Below are 26,738 nucleotides of genomic sequence, written 5' to 3' on the forward strand. Positions count from 1 at the left end.
ACAAGTAGGCAGAGAGAGAGAGGAGGAAGCAGGCTCCCTGCTGAGCAGAGAGCCCGATGCGGGACTCGATCCCAGGACCCTGAGATCATGACCTGAGCCGAAGGCAGCGGCTTAACCCACTGAGCCACCCAGGCGCCCACAAAACTGTTTTCTTAGCACAAAAGCGAGGCCTGGTCATTCCACGGTCACCTTGGGCCCGAGGAAACAACTCCGGCAGCAGGGACGGTTTTAGACGCGTGCGTGGATGTGTATGCCGTGCGTCATCGCCTTCCTCCGTTACGCACATGAAAATGATCGTGCTCTGTAATTCCCGTGCCGTTCCCAGGCCACGACGGCGGAGGGCGTTAACCTCACCACCGAGGTCGTCTACAAAAAAGGCCAGGATTATAGGTTTGTGTGCTACGACGGGGGCCGAGCCTGCCAGACCTACCGTGTGCGGTTCCTGTGTGGGAAGCCCGGTAAGCACCCGCGTGCCGGGGACACACAGCGCGGCCGTGCGCGGCTCGTTCCTTGAGCTGGCCGTTGGGGGTTTGGCTGCGACTGAGTCAGCTGCCCTGGGACATCTCGGTGACACGGTGCTTCTGCCAAACTCGCCGTGGATGGCCCTTCTGCGACCCGGGGGGCCGTGGGACGGTCCTCAGACTTGGCAGGAGCCGGCCAGGCCCCACCTGCCCGTACGCCTTTCAGGAAGGGGAAGGGCCCGGCCCAAGACCACGAGGCTGCCGTGGCCCCGGGCTGACTTCTTGCAGCCGCCCCTGCGGAGACGTCGTGAGCCCGCGGCCTCTGGGTGCTGTTATTTTAAACGCGGCTCCCGAGGTGCTCATTAGGAGGGACGGGAAATGGCCGGGTTGTTCGCGGAGGCCCTCGGCCTGCCCCAGAAGGTGGTCATTAGGGATGAGTGCTCTCGGGGAGGGGGGGGCTTCCAGCTCCCGTAAATAATAGTTGAGAGGAACTGTATTTGTTTTGCATCTTGAGCAAAGTGGGTGTGGTGGGTGCCACGTTCAACTCTGACTAAAAAGTTGCTGGAAAATTCCCCTGCCCGGAGCTAATGAATGGCTCTTTTCTGCTACGGTTTTGTTGACTTCAAAAACCTGCACCAAGACGGGGATGGGCTGAGCCTGGCGATTTGGGTTTGGATAGGCAAACCTGGCATTTATCTAGGGAGGGAAAGGGAAGAGGCGTGGGGTCAAACGTTGGCCGAGGACGCGGGGTTCTACCTCAGCCCCTCCCGTCTGGACTTTCAGTGAGGCCCAAACTCACCGTCACCATCGACACCAACGTGAACAGCACCGTCCTGACCCTGGAGGACGAGGTTCGGTCGTGGAAGCCCGGGGACACGCTGGTCGTCGCCAGTACTGACTACTCCATGTACCAGGCAGAGGAGTTCCAGGTGCTGCCCTGCAAAGCCTGTGCCCCCAACCAGGTCCGAGTGGCAGGTGAGACTTCCGCTAAGCCCGCCCTGGGAAATCGCAACGGGTCCTGTATCTGTCAGCTATCGCCACAATAATGCTACGTAACAAAACAGACCTCGAACCCTCCGTACTTCTCACTCATACATCTGCCGCTGGTCCAGGGTCCAGCATCTCTAGACGGAGCTTGGCTCTGGGACGACAGCTGGGTTCTGGCCAGTCCGTGGGACTCTCGCTCTTCCCAAGGCATATTCTTCCCGTGGCGGGGGCGGGGTGTGTGTGTGGAAAGCTCCAGAGAGCAGAAACACAGAGGTTGAAGGGCCGGGGCTCAGGATTAGCTCTCACACCCACATTCCAACGGACAAAGCAAAAAATGTGCTTAAGCTCCACACACACCGGGGCAGGTCCGCAGATCTGTCCCATCAAGGTTGAGGGAAGGGAGTGACTCTTGTTAGACAATAAAGCCAGCAACCAGGAAACTTTAAATCTCTTCTTTCTGCAGCTTTGGCGCCTTTTTCTTCTCATTGTTGACTTAGTGGTACTGCAACATATATTATGCGAGTTTCCTGGAATCTCAGATTGTTAGGATTGAAAGTGTCGTCCCGGTCTGTGTTTATTGGTGGAGAGAGTTATGTCCCAGGAGGGCTCTTAGGTTATAAGCGGTGGAATCCAGCTTGACTCTTGTAAGCAAAAGAGGAATATGTCCAGCGTGCTTCTGGTCTTCAAGAAGGGATGTGCCCTGCTGCACGAGGACAGGGGCAGGGCTGCTTCGGGGGTCAGGGTAGTGGGAGCGTGTAGGCCATGTCTTCAGGGCATCACAGTCCTGAAGGTCCCTGGGAGGTCCCCGGGACATAGTCCTCATGCCACCTTCCAGGAAGACCGAGCCCCCTTGGGCTGGGGGCTCACATGGCCCTCTCTGGCAGTGCTGCTATTGAATGGAGAAAGGGGTCCCCCCCCCCCAAGGCAACTTGGGGAGGAAAAGGCCAGAAGAAAGGAGACTCCATCCCAGGCATCATAACCAGCAGCCAGTACAGGACCCTGGCCCCTGGCAAAGGTCTAGGATTGAGGGAAAGAGGAGGAACATGGGTGGAGATGTATCCAAATTATCGGTCGCTTTGGAAATAAAACTACAGAAAGTCAAACAATCTTTTTGGCTGGTGGGGATGTGCTTAGGAAGGAATCTGGGGGGACGAAGGTTTAAAAAGCTGGGCAATGGTGCTAGAGCCCAGTCCCCTTGTCACACTCTCGGGGGCCGTGGGCCCTGGAGGCCGCCCCCCGCAGTCTGCGGCTGTGGTCCTGGAGGGCCGATCCTGCGAAGGGAAGCCCGTGGGTGCCCCGGGGCCGACGGGTTTGCTGCGCGTGGCTGGACTCGCGGCCGTGCTTGACACACTGACAGACTCTGCCTTTTTACACTGTGGGGATATTTTACAATAAGGATGAGTCCAATTAAATCTTCATCCAGTCAGAAAACAAGGGAAAGATGCGCGCGGATATAATACGTTCTGGTGTGAGAAGATCCTCCAACGGGGCGGGCTGGGGCCGGGGTTGAGGTTAGGAGAAGCTACTGAAATAGACCATCAATCTGTCTCTGAGCTTCTTGGCAGCGAGAGAAAGAAACATCACAGATTCCTTACTGTTGTCCGGGGACAAGGAGGAGAACAGAGGCCCGGAGACGCAGCTTCCCCGAGGCCCTGGGCCGGGGCTCAGGGCCGTGTGCACGGCGGCGAGAACAGTCCCCTGCAAGCTTTCCCCACAAAGACGCTCGGGACCAGCTCCGGCTGGACTCGTCTGTTAGACGGGGGCGCGCTGTTGGTCTCATTTCCTGAACACGTTTCGGGGAAGGCACTTTCCTTCTTTCCCGGCCTCTCTACCTCCCCACCCCCCCCCCCAACCTTCCCTCCCCTCCAGCCCTTTCTCTCTCTGGTAGAGCAGAGGCTCGGAGTTGCAGGAATGCGGTTGCCAGCCCGTGACCTCAGACAAATACTTAACTTCCCCGTACCTCAGCTTCCCCATCTGTAAAACGGACACAACGATCATAGATCGTGACCCTTCCCGGGGTTGTGAGGATGGGCGGGTTGGACCCTTCAGGGTGAGGCCCTTTGAACAGCGCCCGGTATGCAGTAAGCGCTCCGTAAATGTCAGCACCCGGTATGCAGTAAGCGCTCCGTAAATGTCAGCAGCTGTCGCTGGCAGGATTCTGCAGTCGCGGAGCACCTGAGCTTGGAGGCGGACAGGGACGGTGCCGGGAGAGTCCATTCTGTAGGTAAAGACCCTCGTAGAGGGAGAAAGGCAAACACGTGCGTCGTTTTCAGCAGCCCCGGGCTGAGGCCGGTCCCTGGTCCTGTCCTGAGTGTCCTGAAGCCTCCGGCGTGGAGACGGGAGTCTGTGAGCGCAGGTGTCCCTGAGTGTCCCTCCGCCCCCAGGCTGGGCATGCCCTGCTCCTCTCCCGAGGACACACAGGGCAGAGGGAGGGAGAGCATCGTTTGTTCAACACAGGAAATGCCGACGGGGCAGGCCATGGGCCAGACAAATGTGTCCTCTGCCCGAGGGAGCTCACCAGGGTGCAGGTGGCCTGGACCGTCGGAGGGGGACGGCATAGTGCAGGGCACTGTGCTGGGGACCCATGCAGTGTCCCAGCCATGAAGGTGGACCAGAGCAGCGGGGATGAGGGGCAGAGGGGCCGCGCGGGGCTGGGGGCGAGGGACACGGCTTCCCGCCGACTACACCAGCCTGTGGCATTCCCCCTGGGGGGAAAGCCTCCCCGCGTCCCCAGTTATGAGAGGGTGCACAGAGAAGCTCAGGCCCCATGAGGGTCAGAGCCACGGCCCTCCCTGTACGACTCCTGTGTCCCCGGGGCTGGTTCACGTGCACAGCCCTCCTGGGACATCAGTGTCCTGGATGCTCGGCAGGAATGGCACTGAGACGGCTTGAGCTGATGCCAGTGTGAGGGTTCTGGGGTGGCCCGCGTGGTCTCTGGTGGGGTGGACGCAGGGGCACCTGGAAGGGTGGAAGGTCCCCCCAGGTCTGCCCAGTCCGGCCCCCATCTGCACCCCTGTGCCGGGCACCCTGAGGGCTGGGGGAGGGGGCCAGGTTTCCCATCCAGCAGCTCTTGAGAGCCGAGTGGCCCCGAGAGCGAGGGACCAGGTGCTGTTAGGGCTGCTGCCTCACCCAGCGGTGCGGCTGGGGAGCGGACACAGGAGAGCGGCCCCACTTGGTGGCCGACTCACAGGCCCAGCTGCCTCCTGAGCCTTCCGAAGGCTGGACGTTCGGTGGGATGGGGCCACTGTGGGCCCTGGTGCAGGGAGAGCAGAGATGTGAACTCTCAGGACCCCTCTCGGGCCCCTGCACGCTCCTCGGAGCAGCAGCCCATGTCTGTGTCTCTGGCAGCCCCGCACCCCTCCCTGACCCCCACCCCCAAGGCTGGGCTCCGAGTGGACCGTCCACTTGGTGTGGAGGCTTCGAAGTGCGACTGAAAACAGCGCCCCCTGGTGGGCATCGTCAGAAAAACCCCAGACCGGGGTGGGTGGGGGTGGTTGTTCAAGGGTGGGTCTTGGGGAGGCCCACGAGTCTCCCTTTCAGCCCAAGCCCGGCCCCCGGTGCCCCCCCCAGCAGCGGCATCTTGGGCCCCCCCAGGCTGGTTGCAGAGCGGGACACGCCCTCCTGGACCGTCCCTCCTCACGGCCCCCCAGTTCCAGGAAACAGGCCTCCGCGCCTGTGCAGGGTTTCCTGACAGCAAACAGATGGGAACCACCAAGTCACGAAAGTGTGAGTCACCTCGGAACATTCTGGAGCGCTGTTCTCCGCAGGGTGGCTGTCCGCACCTCCCGCCTCGCACCCGGAAACCTCCCCAGACCCCCTGCGTTAGCTCTCACGCTCCCCCCTCCCTGGCCCCAGCACGCGCCCCTCGGTAATACCACGGTTAACCTGCTCCTCGTACAGCTGTTCTCTGTTTCCCGTGACTGCCAAGCGCCTTACAAGACTGTCTCCTCGCTCCTCGTGGTCCCCTAACAACGTGGCAGCCCCGTTTCTGCGGGACACGGAGGAGGACACTCAGGTGCAGAGACGTTACATGTCCAGGACGGTCACCAGCCACATGAAGCTGTTCAGATTTAACCAAAATCCAAGTTTGGCAGTCTACGCCTCGGTCCTCCTAGCCCTCTTCCGAATGGCCAGTGGCTGTAGGTGGCCGGTGGCCAGCATCCTGGACGGCACGCCGTAGAGCGTCTCCCGCATCTCAGCCGTCCTAGGAGGGTGAGCTGCTGTAGACCAGGCAAGTCTGTGTGGCCGACTGGAGCCAGGATTCAAACTCCGAGCTCCCCAGCACCCAGGCTCCCTGTCCTACTCCGTCCTCTGCAGGGTCTCCGCTCAGACGATTGGCCCAGGCTCCTGAGCTGTGTGGCTGAGACAGCCTCTCTGGGACCCTCTAGCCTGAGCCCTGCCCCATGACAGTGGCCTTCCTGGATTATTTAGGACAATCTGGGGGTCTTCCCTGGTTGGCCTCATGCACCAGAGCTGTGGGAAGCAAGGGAGGGAGAGCAGGGCAGGCAGCTCCCCCCGGGCAGCCCCTAACAATGGTCTGGGGGACGAAGGCCTATGAACGCGGCAGCAGGACCGATCGCCCCGCTTGGGGTTTTGTAAAGATCTTCTACGGGCTCCACAGTGCGGGGAGGAGGCAGTGGGAACACACTGGACACGTAGCTCTCGGCTGTTGATCCTGCACGCTCGGCTCACGGGACCCTGGTAGACACAGTCCCTCCATCCCCCACTCCCCGCATGGAGCAGCCTGGAGCTGTGAGGCAGTAGAGGGAGCCCTGGGCTCCTGTCTCCCCCGAGGACAGCGCCGGCCGCTGCACGGGCCATTAGGGCCACACCCATCCCTGCCACGTGCCAGGGGCAGTTCGAAGCTCATTCCAAGGATTAACTCTGTCCACAAGCATAGCTACGTTCAAGACACATGCTGGCAACAGCTCGATTTTACAGGAGGTCCCGAGATTCGGGGAGCGAGACGTGTGTGGGGACTCGCAGCCACTGTCCGAGTCAGGATCCAGAGCCACGGTCCTCTGCAGCCTCCCCCCTCCCTCTCCCGCTGTGTTCCAGAGGACCAGAGATCCCGGGGGAAGGGCCTCTGGTCAGCATTCTGCCCGTTCCCCACAGTTTAAGGGGGCACCGACCCCCAAAATGTGCATGCCATGAGGGGCGGCTGGACATCAGGGTATGTGTGCCTGGAAGGGAGGCCTGCTGTCCTGGCCACTGGAGCAGGATCTGGAAGGACATAGCCATCTGCTGCCCAGGCCAGGTGGACAGGGCCGGCCCAGCCGGAGGGCATCTAGGCAGGCACGCGGAGATGCAAAGTAGCAAAGTAGCAAAGCCAGGTTCAGGGAGGGCTGGGCACTCTGCTCAGGCTGCCGCAGATGTGGGCGCGGGAGCCATGACACAGAAGCCCGCAGAGCCCGGGGTTTTGCCCTGTGTGTCTTGCAGGCTGGGAGCCCCCTCAGGGCTCCTCTCCTGTCTGTGGCCGGCAGCACTGAGCCTGCGCTCTCTGCACCACATCTTCCCTCCTGTGCTCAAGCCTTGGGGTCCATCCCTGGCCCTCCCAGAACCCGGCTCCTCGGGGGCCCGGCCCTCACGCTGGCTGGTTCCTGGGCAGCTCTGAGTGGCCTCTGGGGCACCGGTTGGCCGGTCAGTCCTTCTGCACGCTGGGAACAGTGGGAGGTGTGTTGCTGAGTTGAGGAGCCTTTGAAGCTTTTCTGGGTGCTGCCTGTTGTCCGTTGGGATGTCCACTTGTGAGGAAAAGAAGGTCTGCGTCCAGCAAACGCAGAGGCACAATGCTGGGCAGGCCAGGGGTTTTGTGATCGAGCTCTGTGCGTCCGTGGCTGGACGTCGGGCGTTTGAAGCCGGTGAGCAGGGGAGGCTCCTTCCTCGCCAGCGATCAGACGCTGCTCTGTGCACGGTTTCCAATCTGCACTGCTCCCCTGCCCACCCAGATCTCTCAGATCCCCACTCAAATCTCTTTGTGCAAGAGACTCTAGTCCCCGCCACCCGCCTGGAGGCCCACGGCTCCGGCACGATGGTGACGCTCACAGAGCGGGGTCGGGTGCGGGAGACCAACCCGGGGTGGAGGGAGAGGCTCCCACACGGGCAGCCAGAGGGGACCCAGCTTCCCGACCTTGAAACCGTGAAGCCACGAGGCTCGGTGGCCTGAGCCGGCAGCCCCAGCAGGTGAGGAGCCAGCGGCTGCAGAGTGAACTTGCTCCAAATGCTCCGCTGGTCAGTGTCAGAACGTGGGCGGAACCGGAGTCTTCACGGCCCCCCAGCTGATGAGCCCCCTTGAGAGGCAGGCCACAGTCTCCCTGTTCCATGAAGGAATCTGGGGCTGGTGTGGGGGCGGACTGGCGACCAGGAGGCAGTCCCAAAGCTCCCAGCTCCTGCGCCCCTGCACCCCCCTGGGGTGCACAAGCCGTGGTGGGGAGGGGGATGCAGCTGGAGGGGAATCAGATGGTTTGAGCCGACAGAGGGAGTGGGGCAAGTCCGGGTCACTTGTTCAGGGACTCGAGTGGCACAAAGGGGACTGGCATTAGCTAAAAGGGCAGCTGAGTTGGGCGGAAGAGTCTTTCAATCATTTTTGGGGATAGGACATCTGGATGAGTTTGGAGGCAGAACGTAAGGAACCCGTATGAGGGAGAAGAGAAGTTATGGGAGTCCTGGGCCCTAAGACTCTGCGAAGGGATGGGGCTGGGGTCGGGGTACACAGGAGAGCCCCCTGTCCTCAGGGCTGGCTCACCAGGGCACACCAGCATTCCTGTCCGGGGAAGGAGCGAGAATGGGGGCTGCCCACGGCTTCTGCTCGTCCTGTGACCGCACCCGCGGGAGTCTGGGAAGTGTGGTTCTCCTGGGGAGCATACGTTGAGCTCAAACACGGACAGCCCCGGTACCAGCAAGCAGAAGGGGGGACCGATACGGGGGGACAAAGAGCCATTTCTGCATGGGCTTCAGGCTAAGTCCGCAGGGCTGTGGATCCCGGCTCTTCTTTCAGGAATGCACTTCCCTGGCTTCCTTCTTCCATGAAACGGACCCGGGGGACCCCCAGGGACCCCCGTGCACGTGCAGATACACGTGCAGCCGCCGATTTCCCACCCCCTTTCCGCCCTAGGGAAACCGCTGTACCTGCACATCGGGGAGGAGGTAGACGGTGTGGACATGCGGGCCGAGGTCGGGCTGCTGAGCCGGAACATCGTGGTGCGGGGGGAGGTGGAGGACCGGTGCTACCCTTACAGCAACCACGTCTGCAACTTCTTCGACTTCGACACCTTCGGGGGCCACATCAAGGTATGGGACCCCAGTCCGTGGGGGGACAGGAGCAGGAGCCAGGAACAAGTGCAGGGACTTTCTGGAAGGCAAGCCTCACCGTCCAGTGTACTGTTCCGGCAGTCGACTCCTGGCCGGAGGACAGGAGGGGGCCAACCTGGGGACGGCCGTCCACTCCTCGCTCACACGGCACCTGGGCTCTCTCTCTCCACGGCTCCAGCCACACCCCTGCCCCGCTCCCTTGTCCAGAGCTTCACCCCAGTCCTCTCCCAGAAGAGCCAGCATTTCACTCACACGAGTCGCGCTTACAACGGACGCATGAAAACCCAGACGCGAACGCAGGCAGGGAGACGAGCGGGACGTGGGAGCGCTGAGCGCACCCGGGAGCCTGCCGGTGGAGTGGAGGCGAGGACGGGCCCGGCACGGCGCAGTCCTGCAGGGCAAGGGAGCTCCGGGCGTCCTGGCATTCGGCTTATGGGGGAGTCCTGCCCGCATCCTTACCGAACGCGCCATGTCCCGGCGTATGGAACATCACGATGCCCCAGTGCTCCTCGTGTGGCCGGTGCTTTCCATGACATAGAATCACAGCAGATAGATGCTGGGTGTCTCGGAGCTCCGTGCGGACGGTGCTCTTGAAGCCGCAGCCGTGTGCTGTCAGGATAAGACTTCCCGGTGCTCTGACTGAAGAAGGAGCGGGACCCACGGAGTGCTCAGCAGGGCTCCCCAGTCACCAGGGCCTCCCGAAGCCCTCGCTCGTGTTCCTGGTCAGGCTCTGGGGGTGGGGGGCCAGGGCTGTGCAGAGACCAGGCAGACTGGAGCCTGTTTCCCATTCCAAGAGCAATCCCTGAGCCATTGGCTACCCCCTTCCCGCTTTGCCCCCACGAGTCCTCGAGATGTCCTTACCCAAGCGGCATTCCGCTCGACACCTGCTCTGGGGAGGACGGCTAGCATGTCCTCAAGATCCTCCTACTCTTGGAGCAGCAGGCTGAGCCCCACTTCAGACAGGAGCTGTTTCCAGACTGTGCTTTTACAGTGGGTTCCTGGAGCAGAGACCCCACGGCTCGTCCGCACACCTGGGGTCCTGGGCGGATGGAGGTTCCCGGCTCAACGTTCCCATGCTTCCAGCAGGAGGGCCCGCAGCCCGAGGGCCAGAGCACAGGCTCCTTCTGTCCCTGGATTCCCATCCTGCTGGGGCCGGGTTCATGCCAGCCTCGCCCCGGCTTATCTCCGGGGCTTCCCCTTCCTCGAAACACTCAGCCACTTAGTAGGGAGGGCAGGAGTGGAGGCCAGCCCCGGCTGCTCCAAGCAGTTCACCGCCTCGTAACATCCGTGCGTTATCCAAAGGCCCTTGGTGCCCGGGCGGTGAGAGGGCCAGAGGCCCTAACCCGTCTGCACACCGTATGTCAGATTCGCTGCATGGCCGAGGCAGGGATTAGCGAGACACTGGGCATGCTGGGGACGCGGCCGCGGTGAGGGGCTGGGGGGCACCTCTCTGGCCCTTCTGACCCTCGCCTCCCCTCTTGCAGTTTGCACTGGGCTTTAAGGCGGCGCACCTGGAGGGCGTGGAGCTGAGGCACATGGGGCAGCAGCTGGTGGGGCAGTACCCCATCCACTTCCACCTGGCGGGCGACGTGGACGAGAAGGGAGGCTACGACCCGCCCACGTACGTCCGCGAGCTCTCCATCCACCACACGTTCTCTCGCTGCGTCACGGTGCACGGCTCCAACGGCCTATTGGTAAGCCCCGTCCCTCCCCTGTCCTCTGGTCCCTTCCTCTAATGCTTCACGCTGGATGGGTGTCTGGATCTGGACGTTTTAGTCTGGGGGCCACCGGGGATTGAACCATCCTTGGCCTGGAGTTCAGAAAGCTGTCAGTTGAGAGCAAGCGTCCTCCGGAGCAGACCCTGCAGGGGCATGACTTTGTTAGCCTGGCGGCCTGTGGGCCAGAGGCCTGTCTGGCTGTGCACAGCTGGTTCTTAGTTAAGGAACTAACTTACGGGGTTTCCAGGTGGCTCAGTCGGTTAAGCATCTGACTTCTGATCTCGGCTCAGGTACAATCTCAGGGTCGTGGGATCGGGCCCCACGTTGGGCTCCGTGCTCAGCAGGGAGTCTGCTGGAGAGTCTCTCCCCTCCTGTCCACCTCCCTCCTTTGCCGTCCGTTGCTCACACTCTCCCTCTCTCTAAAAAATAAATACATGAACTAAACTCATATCCTGTAGAAACTTTAGAAACTGGATGTTGTAAGTGGAGGGATCCAGGCTGTGTTTTGTTTGCCTTATGAAGAAACACTCAGTGATCTTTACACTAAACTGATAATTTTACACCAAACCAGCCTTTCTTTAAACTTAACGTCCTCCACGAACTCAGAGCCAGATGCCGCAGACGGGCCTGTGCGCGGAATTCAGCAACGGGCTGTTTTCTTTGCCTCCAGTGGTGTTTGAAGAAACATCTGAATTAGGTCCCGTCATCTAAAAATTAAGTGATTTCCCGTAGAACTCTGGATTCTTGGCTTCTCTCGGAAAGTGGCCCGAGGTGGCAGGTCAGACCGCACGGCTGTGTGGCACAGGGGCTGGGGGCGTGTGTCCTCTGCCGCTTCAAAGGCCCCCTGAGAGGAGAGGAGAGCGCTGGGGCCTCGTCCAGAAGCGCGCGGGTTCCAGAGCTTGGTCCAAGGCTTGTGAGCTGGGGCGTCTTGGGCAAATCATTGGACATCCCCAAACCTCTGCTGTCCTCCACGGCCAAGTGGGGAGTCACAGCCAGCTCAGGGGGCTGTGAGGGGCAGGGGCACAAGGGAGCCCCAGGCCAGCCACCTGCCCACCGGCTCACGTCGGGGCACTGACCAGGAACCGGCCAGTTCTCCGTGGCAGGGACAGGAGGGCTGTGGCTGGAATGATCGCCGAACATGGGGGCAGTTTGGGGCTCAAGGAAGAAGAAAGGAGAACGTGTTCTCCAGTTTCTCGACAGCAAGGTGGCCAACAGGTGGGAAAGGCCGGGAGCGCGGTACCAGACAGAGCGTGAGCTCAGCCTCCGGGGCCTGGGTGTCCATCTGACTCCTGCCATGGACCTGTCGTGCATCGTGGGCCAGTCGCTTCCCCTCTCATGTCTGTTTTCTCCTCTGTAAAAGCCCACGGGTGAGTGCGCACGGACGGTGCGGCCCCGGGGGCGGGTGTGGGCTGTTCTGCTGGTCTGCCTGGCGTGCGGAGCGAGTGCCGCGCAGACCCTCGGGGGCGTTTTCTGGCAGGGTGACGGCTGAGCTCGGAACAGCGGCGGATTGGTTAAGGAAGATAACAGGCCGGCGTCTGGGAGTTCTGCTTGCTCTAAGCGCTCGTTCTCACGTTTCGTTCTTAAATCGAGCTTCTGTTGTCCTTCACATCCGTTCACGGAAGAGGCCGATGTTAGGGTTCCCAGCAGCGGCGTCGGTGCCAGCAGAGGCCGAGCTGCTTCTCAGGGCAGTTGCACACACACACACACACACACACACGCACGCACACTGTGGACACACGGCCATTCTCGCATTCCCTTTTGTCCCGCGTGTGGTGCAGGGCACGACAGGCCGCTCTCGTGGCTGCCCAGTGAGAACGGGAGAACGAGACGGGTTTGGCCATGTTGGTGGGGCTGTGCCTCCTGGGAGCCGCGGGTGGGGGTCCTGGCAGGAGGAACGGGCTCCCGCACGGGAAGCAGGGCGGGAAGCGGCTGGGGGCGCCGGATCCCGGGTCAGGCGGGGCCTCAGGCAGGCAGGGGCCAGGGTCGAGCGCAGGCCAGGAGTGGCCCTCGGAACCGGCTCATTTGGAGCCGCTCGACGGGCCAGCTGCACCCACACCAGAGATTTTCGGAGCCAGAGACTTGGACGACATCTTGCTGCTCTCCCTATGCCAAGGCCGTGCTTCTGTCTGGTGCTGGGCAGCACTGACCAACAGAACGGGAGGGAGCACCCATCAGCTCCCCGGGTGCCAGCCAGAGACTGGGCTGCCCTAGGCCTAGCCGAGCAGCCGGCTGCCTCATCCCACTGGCCACGCAGGGCTCCGGCTGCACTCAGCTCGGGTCCCCGCCGGACAGCCAGGCCGGGCTGATGGGCTGCCATCCGGAGCCACAGACCCAGGCGGCCCAGACCAGGCGGTGACACCTGTTGGCCCGGCTTAGCATCTGGGTGAAGAGAAGGCCTCGGGGCCCCGGACCCATAGAGGCAGCAGGATAACGGGGACCGTGCACCCCTTCCCCGAGCGCCGCAGGCCGGGGCAGCACTGGGGTTCGGATCGGCACCCCACCACGTGCTCCACCTCGGGAGCAGAAGGACCGCACTGGGAGCCGCGCTCTCCCCGTCGGTAGCGGACGTTAGCGCCCCTCGCGCTGGCCTGAAGGACCTAGCAGCGGCCCGGCTGGTTTGGAGAGGTGTCTAGGGCCAGCGGGCGGACGGAGGCCGAGCAGTGACGGAGCCTGGACTCGGAGTTAGAGGGCGGAAGCCGCTCGTACCGTCGAGGATGCCTTTACCCTCAGGCGGTCGCAGGCCCGCACGTGCCCGAGGCCCCTCCATGCCTCCCTCCACGCCTGGGCTTCCCCCGCCTGTGGACAGGCTCCGGTGCCCTCGTCCCAGGAAACAGCCTCCTTCCTCCCCCGACCCCGGCCCGGGCTGCCCACCTGCTCTCCTGTCACCACTCTTCCCCACCTGCTTCTGGAGAGGGCGGTCCAGGCGCGGCGTTCCCGCCAACACCTGCTTCTCATTCCCCTCCTCGCCGACGAACACGCGGGGCTCTCGGCGTCTGCTCCCCCCAGCCCAGAGGAGGCTGTTAGGGCCACTGTGCGCCCCGGGAGCTCCGGCTCCACGAACCCGCCGCCCCTCCTCCCCGGCTCCTTACTGGCTCAGCAGCAGTGACCGCAGGCGTCTGCAGAACCAGCGGGCTGAGCGGACAGAGTCCCAGCCGCCTGTGTTCTAACGCCGCCAGTGTGGACTCCGGGGGCCGAGCCGAACTTTCTGAGCCTCCGTTTCCCTGCTGGGCAAGATGAGGTTGAGGACACAGCCCACTGCAAGGGCTTTGAGGAGGACGAAGCCGGGGAACACATGTGGCAAACTCGGCTTTGGCGGGCCGTAGTTGGATCCCTGGGCCTCTCTGCGTCCTGTGCCCTGGGGAAGCTTCCCTGCTTCCACGAGCTCGTATTGGTCCCCTTGTCTTCTGTGTACGCACAGAGTAGACCCGGGAGTTTGGCAAACGCTGCCTCCGTGTCCTCCCCGCCCGCCTAGCACACTCACCGTGCATGCCGACAAAGTCACAGCCGGCGGTTAGACCACACTGACATGCTGGTCATCCTCTTGATGCCAAGACCCGAGGAACCGTGGAGCCCCCTTCACACGATGGCCCCGTCTACGGAACAGAGCAGGGGAGATGCCTCTCGGGAGACTGACGCCAGCAGTGGTGCTTTCTTTGAAACCAGGTGGTCACCACAGAAGCCCCAGGATGCTGGCCAGTGCGGGATGCAGCTGGCCCTCAGAGAAAGGCTCTCCTGTCCGTCCCCTTCAGGCAGGCAGCTGGAGGCCCATGATGGGCTCCCCCTGCATCTCCGTGAGGTTCTGAGCTATGGGGCAGGCAAGAGGGCCGCAGGGGACCTGCCTGCTCTCTCCTGGGAGCAGCGAATCTGTCCCAGAGCTTTCGAGGGAGGTAGAAAGACTCCGGTATGGATTCTGTCCGCTTCCCCCATCCCTTCCATTTTCAGGGCAAAGAGGCGGTGGGAGCAGAAAACCATCCTTTCCTTCGTCCCCACCTGGTCCATGGCTCGAAGTGTGTGGTCATTGGTGCAAAGGCGTCTGGGGGCCCCACACCTGGCTGGAGCCCACCCCCCCACCGCCGTCCAGCCTCAGGGAGTCACCAGTCCCGCAGCTTTCTCCTGCGGATACGGCTGTGGTCCCTTACCCTGGGCAGCGGGCGCCCAGCGCCTTCTCTCCCCTCCCAGATCTGGGAACCACGGGCCAGGAGTCTGTTGGCCCCGTTTCCCGGTTTCTCGCATTCAGTCTCACTGGCTTTTGGATTCCGATAGCTGCTCCCAATTCTCCTTCCCGCCTGAGCCCCCACGAGGAAGTCCAGACAGCGGTGCTCCCTTTCCCCCAAAGTGTGCCAGGCCGGGGCTTCTGCGGGTGGATCAGGGAAGCGGTGCGCTGGGGAAGAGGGCAGGTGCGTTCCCCATCAGCTCGGGGAGCAGCTGGCCGTGGGCGCCAGGCCTCTCTTTCCCGGGCTCCCTTCCCGACCGTGCCTCTCTGGGGCGGCCTCACGGGGCCCGGTCCTTCCTGGCGGGCAGAGCACGACCTGGTTCTCTACGGCCCTTCTTGGCTTCTGTCTGCCTGGTCACATACTCCTTGAGACTCGGCAAAAATAGGTTCTTTTCTTCAGTGGCTTGAAGAACTCCAAGTGAGTGGTAGAATCTGGAAATGCGTCTTCCAGTCTGATTGTATCTGGGGTCAAGTTTCTCGCTGGTCTGGGCGGTTTCACACTCGCCCGGGAAGGTGGAGGCAGGCGGCAGCTGCTTCTTCTCGCCGGTGGAGGTCGGTCTGCACACAACCCTCCACTTCATAGGCTTTTCCCCAGCGTTGTCACTGACTGCTTCCTCCTGTCCTCTAAAATCATGTCCGGGTTCAGGCAATAAATTACATGGCCGTTTCCGATGAAGCAGCCCCTGAGGGCTGAGCCCTTTCCTCCTTCGTAATCTCATGCCGGGACCCCACCGGACTGCACTCGAAGACCTGAAACAGCTTCTGGGAATCCCTGTTGGCACGGCCAGCCCTCCGCAGGGCTGATGCGCCGACAAACGGAGGGAAAGGTGTGATTTGCGCTTGAGAGTGGGGTGCGGGCTGCGGGCTAGCGGCCCAGGGACTTGGTGGCCCCCTGCAAACCCGTACCGTGTTGTCGGGGCGTGCGGCTACGGGGTACAGATTCGTCTGTCTGCCTCTCTGTCTCGGGCTGTGTCAAAGTGTAAATACTCAATTCTGGGAAACGTTCTGAGGCAGAAGAATCAGAGACCTAAGAGCCAGCCTTTAGAAGCACCTGTCACCCCGGGGCGCCTGGGAAATAAATGTGCAGCAAGTCTGTGGCTGAGCCAAGGCTTGGACTCGTGTCTTCTGCTCCCACCCAGCCCTTTCCGCCACCTCACCGCGCTGTCCCCTCCCTCCGCTGTCCCCTCCGCGCCCGTGCCGTGCTCGCCTGTCCCCGATGAGAAGGCACAAGACGAAAGGGCTTGTTTCCGTTGGGGGCTGTTGACAACTGGTAGAACAGAACAGAACAGAATCGGCAGACGGAGAATCCGGTCGGAAGGCGAAAGGGAACCACACTGTGGCAGGAACTGGACGAGATGACGTCTGTGACACATTCGACACCCCACAAAGGCTAGCTCTTGTTATTCCTTTCGGTGGGGACTTCTCTCCAGCATACACCTCGAGGGTCTTGGAGGGAATCTCCTCCCGGGGCCTTGGTTGAAATGAGCGTCCCCGACTCATCTTTCATTCCCGTGTCTCCAGAGAAGGGCCACGCGGGGTGTGGTCGGGACAGCGGGGAAAGTGGGTGCTTCGGATTCTGAAAGAGCCGTGGGCAGGAGGCGGGAGGCCTGGGTCTGAACACGGCTCCGGCTCCGGGTTCGTGAGCTCGCGGGGACCCCCCCACAGCCCCGCCCTGGGCAGCAGTGTCCTCCTCTGTAAGTGGCCGCCTGGGACTTGCTCGAAGCCGGCCCCGCAGGCCCCAGCAGCCCCCGCTTCCTCCCTGCTTGTCTTTCCAGGCTGTTTATAAGCTGCTTTCCCAGCGGACTGGGACAGAAGGAGGCCGCCCCATCGGATGGCCCTGGTGTTTACTCACTGCTCAGTGAGGGACAGAATAGGACTCCAGATCACGCCCTTGCCAATGACCAAGGATCAGGGAGGGACGTGGAGGGAACACAGCCGGCCTGGAACAAGGCAGCCTGTGTGTTTGGATCCTCCCCTGTGGGGCGAATGGACACAGTAAGAAAGCGGGGGTCCCAGCCCTGCCTGGCTTTGCACACATGGGTGGCACGACCTTGGGCAAATCACTTCATTTCCCCGAGTCTGTTTCCTTAGCTCTAAAAACCAAACAAAGCCAAAAACCAAAACCAACTCTTCTAGAATTGTGTAAGACCTCAGCAAGATGAATAGGACGTGAAGGGTCCCGGTTCTGGATGCTTCTAGAACGTAGCTGTCTGGACATTGGAGCAGGCAGGCTCTGTCCTAGGGAGGAGTGCGGGGTGGACTCCGGAGTCTGGGGTGCTCACCTGGGATCTGTGCGTCCCCGCCAGAGGGAATTACGCCAACCTGGGGAGTGCTTGGCAGCAAGTGTCTGAGACATTTTTGTTGTCACACTGAGGAATGCTGCTGACTTGTGGTGAGGACAGAATGCCTGGAACGTTGTTAAACATCCCACAAGGGACAAGATGGCTCCCTGAAGTGTTAAGGGTACTGATGGGGAGCTGTTTCGGGATGGGGTCTGGATGTTCCGGGACCTGGCTTGCTGGTAGGTGCGTAATCCGTGTGGATCGAACTTATGTCCTAGGGTGAGGGTCGAGATCTCAGTGACGTTCAGTGGGTATTTCTCGCCATCGTCAGTGCTCTGCCGTGGACATGCTACCTTTGAGGTAGTGAGTATCCCGTCTCTGGGGCATTCAAGTAGAAGCGCCATGCCCGTGTGTCCGGAGTGCTCACAGGCTGTCTGGCCTTGGGGAGGGAGGCGGCTCAGGCCAGAGACCCCGTAAGGACTTTTTAGTTCTGAGAGTGATGTGCTCGTGGGGTTCAGACCCAGAAGGGGCTTCAGAGATTGTGGAGTGGGAGTCCCTCACCTGTGACGGGGTGAGGGAGCCGAGTCCCCCGGGCCACCGGGCTGTGCTGCTGGGACGCCCTGCTGGGACCATGCCCCGTGCTCTCAGTGTCTGCTTCCCCCGCTGACTCGGGGACTCCAGGACGTGGAGGAGCTGGAGTCTGCGGCCGTCTCTGCCTCTTGGCCCGAGGGTTGCAAATGTTGCCCAATGTACATCGTGGGCCATGGGGAGGGCACAGCCTGTTGGACTCAGATGCTGCCCCCCAGGGGAAGCTGTCCTCCGCCCTTTCCCGTGAGCTGGGTTCTGTGCAGTTCCTCCTCGTAGGCTGTGTCCCGGGGGCTCTCGCCTGCGTGGGCCCCGCCTCTCACACTTTGTCCCTGCCCCACCGTATGCTGGGAGGGGTTTAGACGTCCCGGTCCCAGCCCCCGGGCCGCGCACCTGTGCCAGGCCCCTCCCTAAGCCGGCGGGGTTCCTCACGGGACCTGGGGTGCTGCCCGTGCCCTGTCACGTTCGCGGAACAAACGGCTAGGCTCGGGAACACCGGGACGCTGGGTGAGAGGCCCCCGGTCTTGATCCCCGCAGGTCAAGGACGTGGTGGGCTATAACTCTCTGGGCCACTGCTTCTTCACGGAGGACGGGCCAGAGGAACGGAACACCTTTGACCACTGTCTGGGCCTCCTCGTCAAGTCTGGAACCCTCCTCCCCTCCGACCGTGACAGCAAGATGTGCAGGACCATCACAGAAGACTCCTACCCAGGCTACGTCCCCAAGCCCCGGCAGGACTGCAAGTGAGTGCCTCCCCCTCCTGCCACGGGCCACCGCAGGCCCGCGCCCCGGAGGGCCCTGCGAGCAGGCGTTCGCTCTCCTGCCCCAGCCAGGCCTCTGACCTCCGCACCCCGGGGCTTCTAAGTGGCTTGTGCCTCCCAGCCTTAGCCCCCTACGGCCCTCAGTCTCTCAGCGGAGGCCACGGAGGCCACGGAGGGCCTGCTGTCTACTCCCTCTTTCTCTGCTCACCTGTGGCCATCATTCCTGTCCACAGAGAACCACTGTTCTCATCCTCGGGCTTCCCCTGACGTCCCGTGGCCCTCCTCTGCGAGGCTGTGGGCTGCCCCCCAGGAGCCCCAGTGGGTACCCGCGGGCACGAAGCGTCCTCTCCCATTTGGAGACAGACAGGACAGCCCGTGTGGTCAGCCTTCCATTGTGGGCCTCTCCCCGAGTATTGACCCCTGTCTGGGGCACTGGTGGCTTCTCCTCATTGGAGAGCCGGGCTCCGACTTCAGCCACCAGTGGCCTCCACCTCAGCGAGCCCCGTGCCCCCTTTGAACTGCGAGCCCTCGAGGCGCGGAAGCCCACCGCCCTCGCACGAGCGAACTGGGTTTCACAGCGAGCTAAGGGTTTCTCATGCCTCGGGTGGGGGCCAGGGCAGCCAGCAGCCCCTGGGTGACGTCACGCGGTCTCTGCCCCACCCCCGCAGTGCGGTGTCCACCTTCTGGATGGCTAACCCCAATAACAACCTCATTAACTGTGCGGCCGCGGGCTCCGAGGTGAGCAGAACGACCCCTTCTTCTTCGACAGGAAGTAAACCAGGGTGGCGGGGAGGGGGAAGGAGCCCCTGGTCAGGTTCAGCTGGGACGAAGGGGTCCCGTGGGCTTGGCTTTAAGCAATGGCCCCTGTACCTTTACCATACGGGGGATCAGAGCACTTGACTGAAACGACTGATTAGTCCATAGAAATGGGTGTGGCTTGGCGCGTGTCCTGCCCACCGGAGCTCTCAGCTGAAATGGTGTAATTGGTGCATCAACCCTACGCGGCAGGGGCCTGTCCCGTCCACCTGCTGGTCAGGGAAGCCATGGCAGGGAGGGCGAGCGTGCCCAGGGGCACCGATGGGACTCCAGCGCAGTGTTCTGTCCACACAGCCTTGCTCTCACCCACTCCTCCCCGCCACTTAGCATCCATGGGACCCCAGGGGTCAGGTGCCGTCTCTGGGCCTCACTGTCCAGAGCTGCACAATGAAAGGGAAGAGCCAGGATCATCATGGAGCCCGAGCCGGCCGTTTGGGGAGGGGCGGCAGGGGGCCCGATCTGGGGCCGTGCTGGGTCCTGCCCCCGTTGGGCCATTCTGCGGCCCCAGCAAGCAGCCTGCAGGGCTGACCTCTGTGGCTTCCCCCGCACGCCCCCCAACAGGAGACCGGGTTCTGGTTCATCTTCCACCACGTGCCCACAGGCCCCTCGGAGGGGATGTACCCCCCAGGCTATTCAGAGCACATTCCGCTGGGGAAATTCCATAACAACCGAGCACATTCCAACTACCGGGTAAGTCTCTCCAGACGCCGCCTCCCCGGCCAGCCTGGCCGACCTCCCGCCCGGGCCTGCAGGTTTTCAGAGCTGGGACAGCCTGCTGGCTGCGGCCCACGGTCACAGGGTTCCTAGAGCCCGTCTGCAGAAAAGCAAAGCCTCCTGGGCTCCTGCCGTTCTTAGCGAGAATGTCCCACGTTGTGCCTCCCTTGGCCCTGCCTTAGCCTCTGGTCAGAGCTGGAAGCAGCAAGGGCTGCCTGACCCTGAAGGCGGAGCCTGACCTGCCAGCTCGGGAGCACCAGGCGCCCGTTCTGAAGGAGGCTGGAGGCGCGTCCTTCCCTCCGATCCTGCTGCTTTGTTCCCGGAGGTGGGCTGCTCCGTCCATGCAGAGCCGAGGGGCAGGTGGGAAACGGAAGCTCCTAGTCCAGAACCACACTGGGTGCCGGGAAGGCGGCCTGGGACTCCCGCGGTGTCGAGGACGCCCACCCGGGACAGCAGCAGGATGGAACCAGGGGACACAGAGCGGGGGAGCCAGGCTGAGGCCAGAGGGGGCACCCGGGGGTGCAGAGGTGGCCTTGGGGGGCTGGTGCAGCGTGCACTGGTGGAGGCTGATCTTCTGGTCCAGCCCCTACTGGGACAGAAGAGGAAGCCGAGCCCGGGAGGGGATGGATGCATCAGGATGGAGAGAAAAAAACCTCCTGCAGAGGATTACTGTGGAGAAGGGAATCCTCTTGGAGCCGGCCAGGCTTACACCCACGGTGGGGTAGGAGAGGGGCCTGCCAGCTCGGGGCAGCAGAGGGGACTGGGTAGCATTGGGGCCCAGAGGCCAAGCATGATGAGTTTCTCGGGACAGAGAGTAGAGACGAGGAGCAGCAATGTGTCCTTGACAGAGCAGGGGTTCCTGAGGCTGTCCTCGGCTATACAAGATTGGCACAGAGGTGAAGGGCACAGGGCGGGGGTCGGCCAAGCAGGGGACAGGCTGGGCTGGCTGCTTGTCGGGACCCCTTCCTTGAAAAGCCTTCCCCTGAGCTGGACACTGGGCCAGGTAGCGCCAGGATAGGGGACTTTCGAAGCAGGGGGCTGTGAGCAGGACAGGAGTTCGGCAGGGACTCACGGGCCCAGGCAGGGAATGGGCAGGGTGAGGAGGGAGGGGGCAGGAATCGCAAGCTGCACTGATTGGATGGAGTCCTGGCGTGGTGCCCCCCCAGGAGCCCGGCTCCTGCTCCCCTTGGGTGAGATCCTGTCTGGAGTGATGGTCCGGGGCCAGCACTGGGACTTTCGCCGTTCTCTGATATCAGTGTTCTTAGCCTGTCTTAACGCAGGCCACAGCCGGGGCTTGGGGACAAAGGTCATGGCTCAGGAGCAAGGAGCTGGGGATCCGGCCCTTCGTCTTCCGACCCACAACACCCTGACTTAGGAATGCACCAGCCAGAGTGGCCTCCGGTTGCAGGAGAAGGGAGCCTGGGTCTGGGCCTTCCCAGGAGGCTTGAGGCCCGACTCCCGTGTGCCCAGGGCTGACCATGTAGACACCTTCAGGGCCAAACAGGAATGGAGGGTCTGCCCTTGAGTCAGGCAGGAGCCCAGGCAGAGCTGTGGGAGGACCCCAGACCCCTGCCTCTTGCGGGGAGACAAGACCTACATTCAGCAGTTCCTCTAAGTCTCTGCAGACACGTTTTCCAGGAGCGTGTGCCTGTCGCCCTTGACATGGGGCCCAGGCTTTTAACTGCCCAAAGCAAGGTGAGTTCCGGGCACGGACTTTGCTGCGTGACCCTGGACGAGACACGTAACCCTCCAGACCTCAGCTTCCTCACGCACACCTCCAAGAGGACGCCTTATTCCAGATTTGCTGTGAGCAAAGTTGAGCCATACGGGCTGCTCACCTCCCTCTCTGCAGACCCCATACTTCTGTTAATGCATCCCGACAGCACGGCTGGTCTTACTGGAGTGTGCAAGAGCGTGTGGTGAGGCTGGGCCTGAGGAGGTGCCTGAGCCTGGAAGTGGAAGTGACCGTGTCCCTCACTGTCCCCTCCCCGCAGGCTGGCATGATCATAGACAACGGGGTCAAGACTACAGAGGCTTCTGCCAAGGACAAGAGGCCCTTCCTCTCTATCATCTCTGCCAGGTAGTCACCCCCTGGGGACGCACGCACTCCCTGCTGACCTCCTGACCCACCTCCGCTCTCTTCACTCACTCACTCACTCGCTCATCGGGGAGCTGGTGAGTGCTTTCTCCGTCCTGGGCCTGGAACTAGCGGCTGGCGTAGCGCGGTGAAAATCTGAGCGGGGCAAAGTCTGAAGTAGGCTTCGGCGATAGCCGTGGAAGGGAGATAGAAATCTCCAGAGGTTCCTGGATCCCTCAGCCACAGCTGTGACCTGGTCCATTGGCCAGTTGGGCCGAGAGCTACAGGGGAAGAGAGAAGTCGGGAGAATTGCACCCCTGGGCTCTTGGGACGGGACTGAGCTCAGCCGGAGGCCAGGAGGCCACTTTCCAAAGGTGCTTTCAAAACCTCAAGGTCATTAGACAGCTCAGTGCCCTTGAAAGAGGCCGAGGTACTTGGCCTGCTTCAGAGCGAGTGGCTTGGCGCCGTGATAACGTGGACGGCGGCATCTGCCGGTCTGGATGCCACCGAGCCCCGCGTGCAGCCCAGGAGCTGAGCCCAGAGCAGGCGTGAGGTCGAGAGTCCCCCGTCAGTGGGGGGCTGGGCATTCCCAGCCCCAGGGGCCACACCGCACGCAGGGATCACGCCTGGCTGGCTGGGCTTCCCTCTGCACTGTGAGCTGTCCCGGCCCGCGTCAGGTGGGGGCTCCTCGGCCCACGTGGCTTCTCTGACAGACTCCGCAGCTTCGTGCCAGAGCCCAGGGAACGGGAGCTGGGGGGAAGCTCACGGCCAGAAGGGGTTCTGCTCGCAGCCCCCCAACCCGGCCACCTGTGCCCTCCCCACGGTGCGCTCCAGGTACAGCCCTCACCAGGACGCTGACCCGCTGAAGCCCCGGGAGCCTGCCATCATCCGACATTTCACTGCCTACAAGAACCAGGACCACGGGGCCTGGCTGCGCGGCGGGGACGTGTGGCTGGACAGCTGTCGGTGAGGAGAGGGCCGTGGGGTCCGGGACAGGGAGGGGCTGACGTCTCCCCACACGGGGGCGAGGAGAGCAGGGCGGGGAGGAACAGGCACGTGGGCTTTGGCCTTCTGGTCCCTCGAGAGGCAGCGGTACAGGCCGCCCCCACCCCCGCCGGCCAGCAGCGTCCCCGCAGCCCCCCTAAAAACAGCGTACGCAGGTGTCAGGGTCACCGAGCAGCCCCCGCATGAGGCTCTCTCAGCCCCAGAGCCGGTCAGTGAGAAAAGGGAGGAGGGGCGCAGCACACGCTCTGGGCCCCTGCCGTGCTCTGGGCCCCTGCCGTGCCCTGCGTCCTGGTTGCGCTTGTCACCGGGCTTCCCGAAGACACAAATGATCACCTCCATTTGGGGGACGGTAAGCCGAGGCTGAGTTTAGTGACCAACCAGCAAGTGGTGGAACTGGGGCTTGAAGTCACAACTTGCGGGACTCGGAAGCGTGGCCACAGCGTAACTGTGACCGTGGGTGCCCCCTTCCCGGCACTGCCGGACCCCTGGGAAGAAGCTTGGCGTCTGTCTGTCCTCCTTGCTGGGCTGGGGAGCTGGAACCGCCTTTATCGAGGGCCCCAAGGGTGGCCCTTCGAGGGAGGCAAGGTCCTCCACGGTCCAACCTCATGCTTAGCCCTGGAGTCACGGGTGGGGACGGGGGACAGGAGGCGGCTCACAGAGCCTGGTGTGTGTGCTGCCGAGGGGCAGTGTGGCCTCAAACACTGAGCCCCATCTTTGCAAGCAGACACCGAGTGGGAGAGCCCCCAGCTCCCTCAACACAGCCCGTGCCTCCTTCCCCACACAGTGTCCACGGTGCACAGCTGGGGACAAGGAACGGTCCTTTCTTGCACAGCTTCCCCGAGTGTGCAGTGAGGGGAGGCTCTGACTGTCCGCTCTTGTCCCCAGGTTTGCTGACAATGGCATCGGCCTGACCCTGGCCAGGTAAGGGCAGCCGTTGTTGTGTTGAGCCCTCCATGGGAAGCCGCTCTGGACCGCTCAGCCCAGACACCTTCTCCCTACAGTGGTGGGACCTTCCCGTATGACGACGGCTCCAAGCAGGAGATAAAGAACAGCCTGTTTGTTGGGGAGAGTGGCAACGTGGGGACGGAGATGATGGACAACAGGATCTGGGGCCCTGGCGGCCTGGACCACAGCGGCAGGACCCTCCCCATAGGCCAGTAGGTTTGCAGCCTTGGCGGCTTCCTCGTTGTGTGGCTTGTGCTACGTGGCAGCAGTGGAGGGAATGATGCTGGTGATTTCCACCTGCTGGCGGTCAGGTCCTCTGTCTGTGACCCGGCAGGGAGATCACTCAACCCAAAGGCATTAGCTGGCAGTGGGGTGAAATCAAGCACGGGAGAAAGGAATTTAGAAAAACAGTGTGGGAGACCCATCCACAGGGCCACGTGTCGATGGGAACGCAGCGGGTTCTGGGAACACATTAGTGGCGTTCAGTGTCCGGCTCAGCGACCACAGCTCCTTCGTCTCCGTCATCCTTCTGAGGGTGGGGGACAGACAGACCCAGGCCCATGGGGAATGACCAGGAATGGGACAGAACCCGAGGCCGTGTCGCACACAGATGGGGAGCTTGGATGGGAGACGGGGTCCCGCTCGGGGGAACAGCTTGGGAGGTGTTGTCACACCTCCTCGGGACGGCCAGGGCCATTCGAGACGAAACTCGTTCCCCGTGGGCCCTGGAGGTTTGAACGAGTTAGTGCAGGAAGAGATTCCTAGAGGCCAGGCTCGTTCCCCCGCAGACTTGTAGGGCTGCACTGAGGGGCCGCCGGCGGGCAGTCGGGTGCACGTGGAGTTCGCACAGAGTGGGGACGAGGACAAACAAGTGGTTGGAGGGGGGGTGACCTGGAGAGCTGACCGGCTCAGAGATCAAAGGGACGCAAGGGACGTGGCCAGTTCCTCAGGGAGCCTCATGGAGCAGGTGGGGGGCGGGGGGATTTATCTGGTGGTGATTCTGCTCAAACGTGAATCTGAACCAGACAGCAAGGCTCGGAGCCGGCCAGCAGCACAGGGGCCCCGCTCGCCGAGTTCCAAGGGCCCCTCTGGCTCCCTGAGCATCTTCCCTTTCTCCCGGGAAATGTGATTCCTGCCTCGACGGGCCGGACACAGCCTGAAGCTCCCACTGCAGTGGGTGTGGCCTTTGCGAGGACTTTGCCAACGGAACCCGGGCCCCGCGGGCACAAGCCATCAGGAAGCCCTTGTTTTTGTCTGGTCTAAGGGCTGCACCCATCCCTTCGGGTCATTTTTTTTTTTTTTTTTTAAAGATTTTATTTATTTATTTGACAGAGAGAAATCACAAGTAGAGAGAGAGAGAGGGAAGCAGGCTCTCTGCTGAGCAGAGAGCCTGATGCGGGACTCGATCCCAGGACCCTGAGATCATGACCTGAGCCGAAGGCAGCGGCTTAACCCACTGAGCCACCCAGGCGCCCCCTTCGGGTCATTTTTATGAGCAAGTCGGCCTCTGCATGTTTGGGGTGGCTTTGCTGTGGGTTACCGGCTTCCCAGGGCCAGAATGTCCTGATGACGCCGGGGCTGAGTTCGTTTATGGAGGCCTGATGGGTCTGCCAAAGCAGGCAGGTTCCCCGCAGCCCCTTCACGAGCGGGGACTGTGCCCTCCCCATCACGGGGACGCGTCCTGAATGGGACTGGGCTGGGCTCAGGAGGAAATGAGCCCACGCTGTGTGCGCGGCGAGTACGGACGGCCGGTCCCCGGGGCGCACAACCCGGAACCTAGCACGGAGGCGCCCGCGAGAACCGCGGCTCCAGGCCCTGCTGCTAATCGACTCCTTCTGCAGATGCAGAAGTGCAGGAAGTCCTTGGGGCCCATGAAGGTGCCGGCCAAGACTGGCATGATCGAGGCTTTCCTCGGGGAGCCGCCAGGGTGGAGGACAGGGCACTGTGGAGTACGGCCTCTCCCCGGGGACCTTCTCGGTGTTTATTCCCTCCTGCTGCCCTTCCTCCTTCGTGCCGGCTGTGGAAGGAGGGGCCCGGCCCAGAGGCAGAGACTCCAGTAAAAGCGAACCAACGGGGCTCGAAGAAGGAACGAGCCTAGACTGGGCACCAGGTGCCCAGCCAGCCCCTCCCCAGCCTTGCTCGGGAGTAAGAGGCAGTTGAGGGGCGTCTCTGAGCCCCTGCCCTCTGCTGGGGCAAGTGGCCCATTCTCCGGTCCCTTCTGCCTCCCCTCTGAGCATGTGGCCTCCTCCCCATCCCTTCCCCGAGGCCTGGAGATCATGGCCTTCCTGGGATCCACTGGCAGCTCCATACTGTTGCCCTCCCGGTGGGGGGGCTGCCTCTCTGCAAGGGGTGCTGGGAAGGTTACGCACAGTTCTCTCACGCATTACCATCGCCTTGCATTCTGGCCCAGACCCCAGAGACTTGCAATCGAAAGGCTTACTCAGACGAAACTCATCTGGGTTTTAATCTGATTAAATTATGGCAGCTGAGACAAGGCGCTAATGACTAATGGCTCTCGTCTCCCAAGGGACAGAATACTGGCATTCTGTAGCAGTGCTCACAGCATTTACTCAGTGCCTCTTCACAGGATGGAAAAACTGGGGGAAATATTTAAATAAAGGATAATTCCCCAAACCCCAAGCCAGCAACTAAACAGCTATCCATTCTTCATCCATCTTTCCATCCATCCATCCATCCATCCTTCCTTCCTTCCTACCTTCCTTCCATCCATCCACCATCCACCATCCACCATCCACCATCCACCATCCACCATCCATCATCCACCAACTATCCACCATCCACCATCCATCCACCATCCACCATCCACCCACCATCCACCATCCACCATCCATCCACCATCCATCCA

General features: G+C 62.1%; 1 protein-coding gene across 4 annotated transcripts in view; it reads left to right on the plus strand.

Annotated features, from left to right (window-relative positions):
- The window catches only part of CEMIP (cell migration inducing hyaluronidase 1), a 128,196-nt gene that overhangs the window by 85,140 nt on the left and 16,318 nt on the right, over positions 1 to 26,738 (plus strand). For all 4 annotated transcript variants that reach the window (XM_059371437.1, XM_059371439.1, XM_059371438.1 and 1 more), the window contains 11 exons: positions 326 to 458; positions 1,245 to 1,436; positions 8,560 to 8,735; positions 10,241 to 10,450; positions 18,092 to 18,297; positions 18,984 to 19,053; positions 19,693 to 19,821; positions 21,840 to 21,925; positions 22,757 to 22,888; positions 23,813 to 23,848; positions 23,929 to 24,084. In XM_059371437.1, the coding sequence (XP_059227420.1) occupies positions 326 to 458; positions 1,245 to 1,436; positions 8,560 to 8,735; positions 10,241 to 10,450; positions 18,092 to 18,297; positions 18,984 to 19,053; positions 19,693 to 19,821; positions 21,840 to 21,925; positions 22,757 to 22,888; positions 23,813 to 23,848; positions 23,929 to 24,084 (1,526 nt within the window). The remainder of the gene's footprint in view (positions 1 to 325; positions 459 to 1,244; positions 1,437 to 8,559; positions 8,736 to 10,240; positions 10,451 to 18,091; positions 18,298 to 18,983; positions 19,054 to 19,692; positions 19,822 to 21,839; positions 21,926 to 22,756; positions 22,889 to 23,812; positions 23,849 to 23,928; positions 24,085 to 26,738) is intronic.

The sequence above is a fragment of the Mustela nigripes genome, chromosome 13, assembly GCF_022355385.1.
Source record: "Mustela nigripes isolate SB6536 chromosome 13, MUSNIG.SB6536, whole genome shotgun sequence".
In the NCBI taxonomy this organism is placed as follows: domain Eukaryota; kingdom Metazoa; phylum Chordata; class Mammalia; order Carnivora; family Mustelidae; genus Mustela; species Mustela nigripes.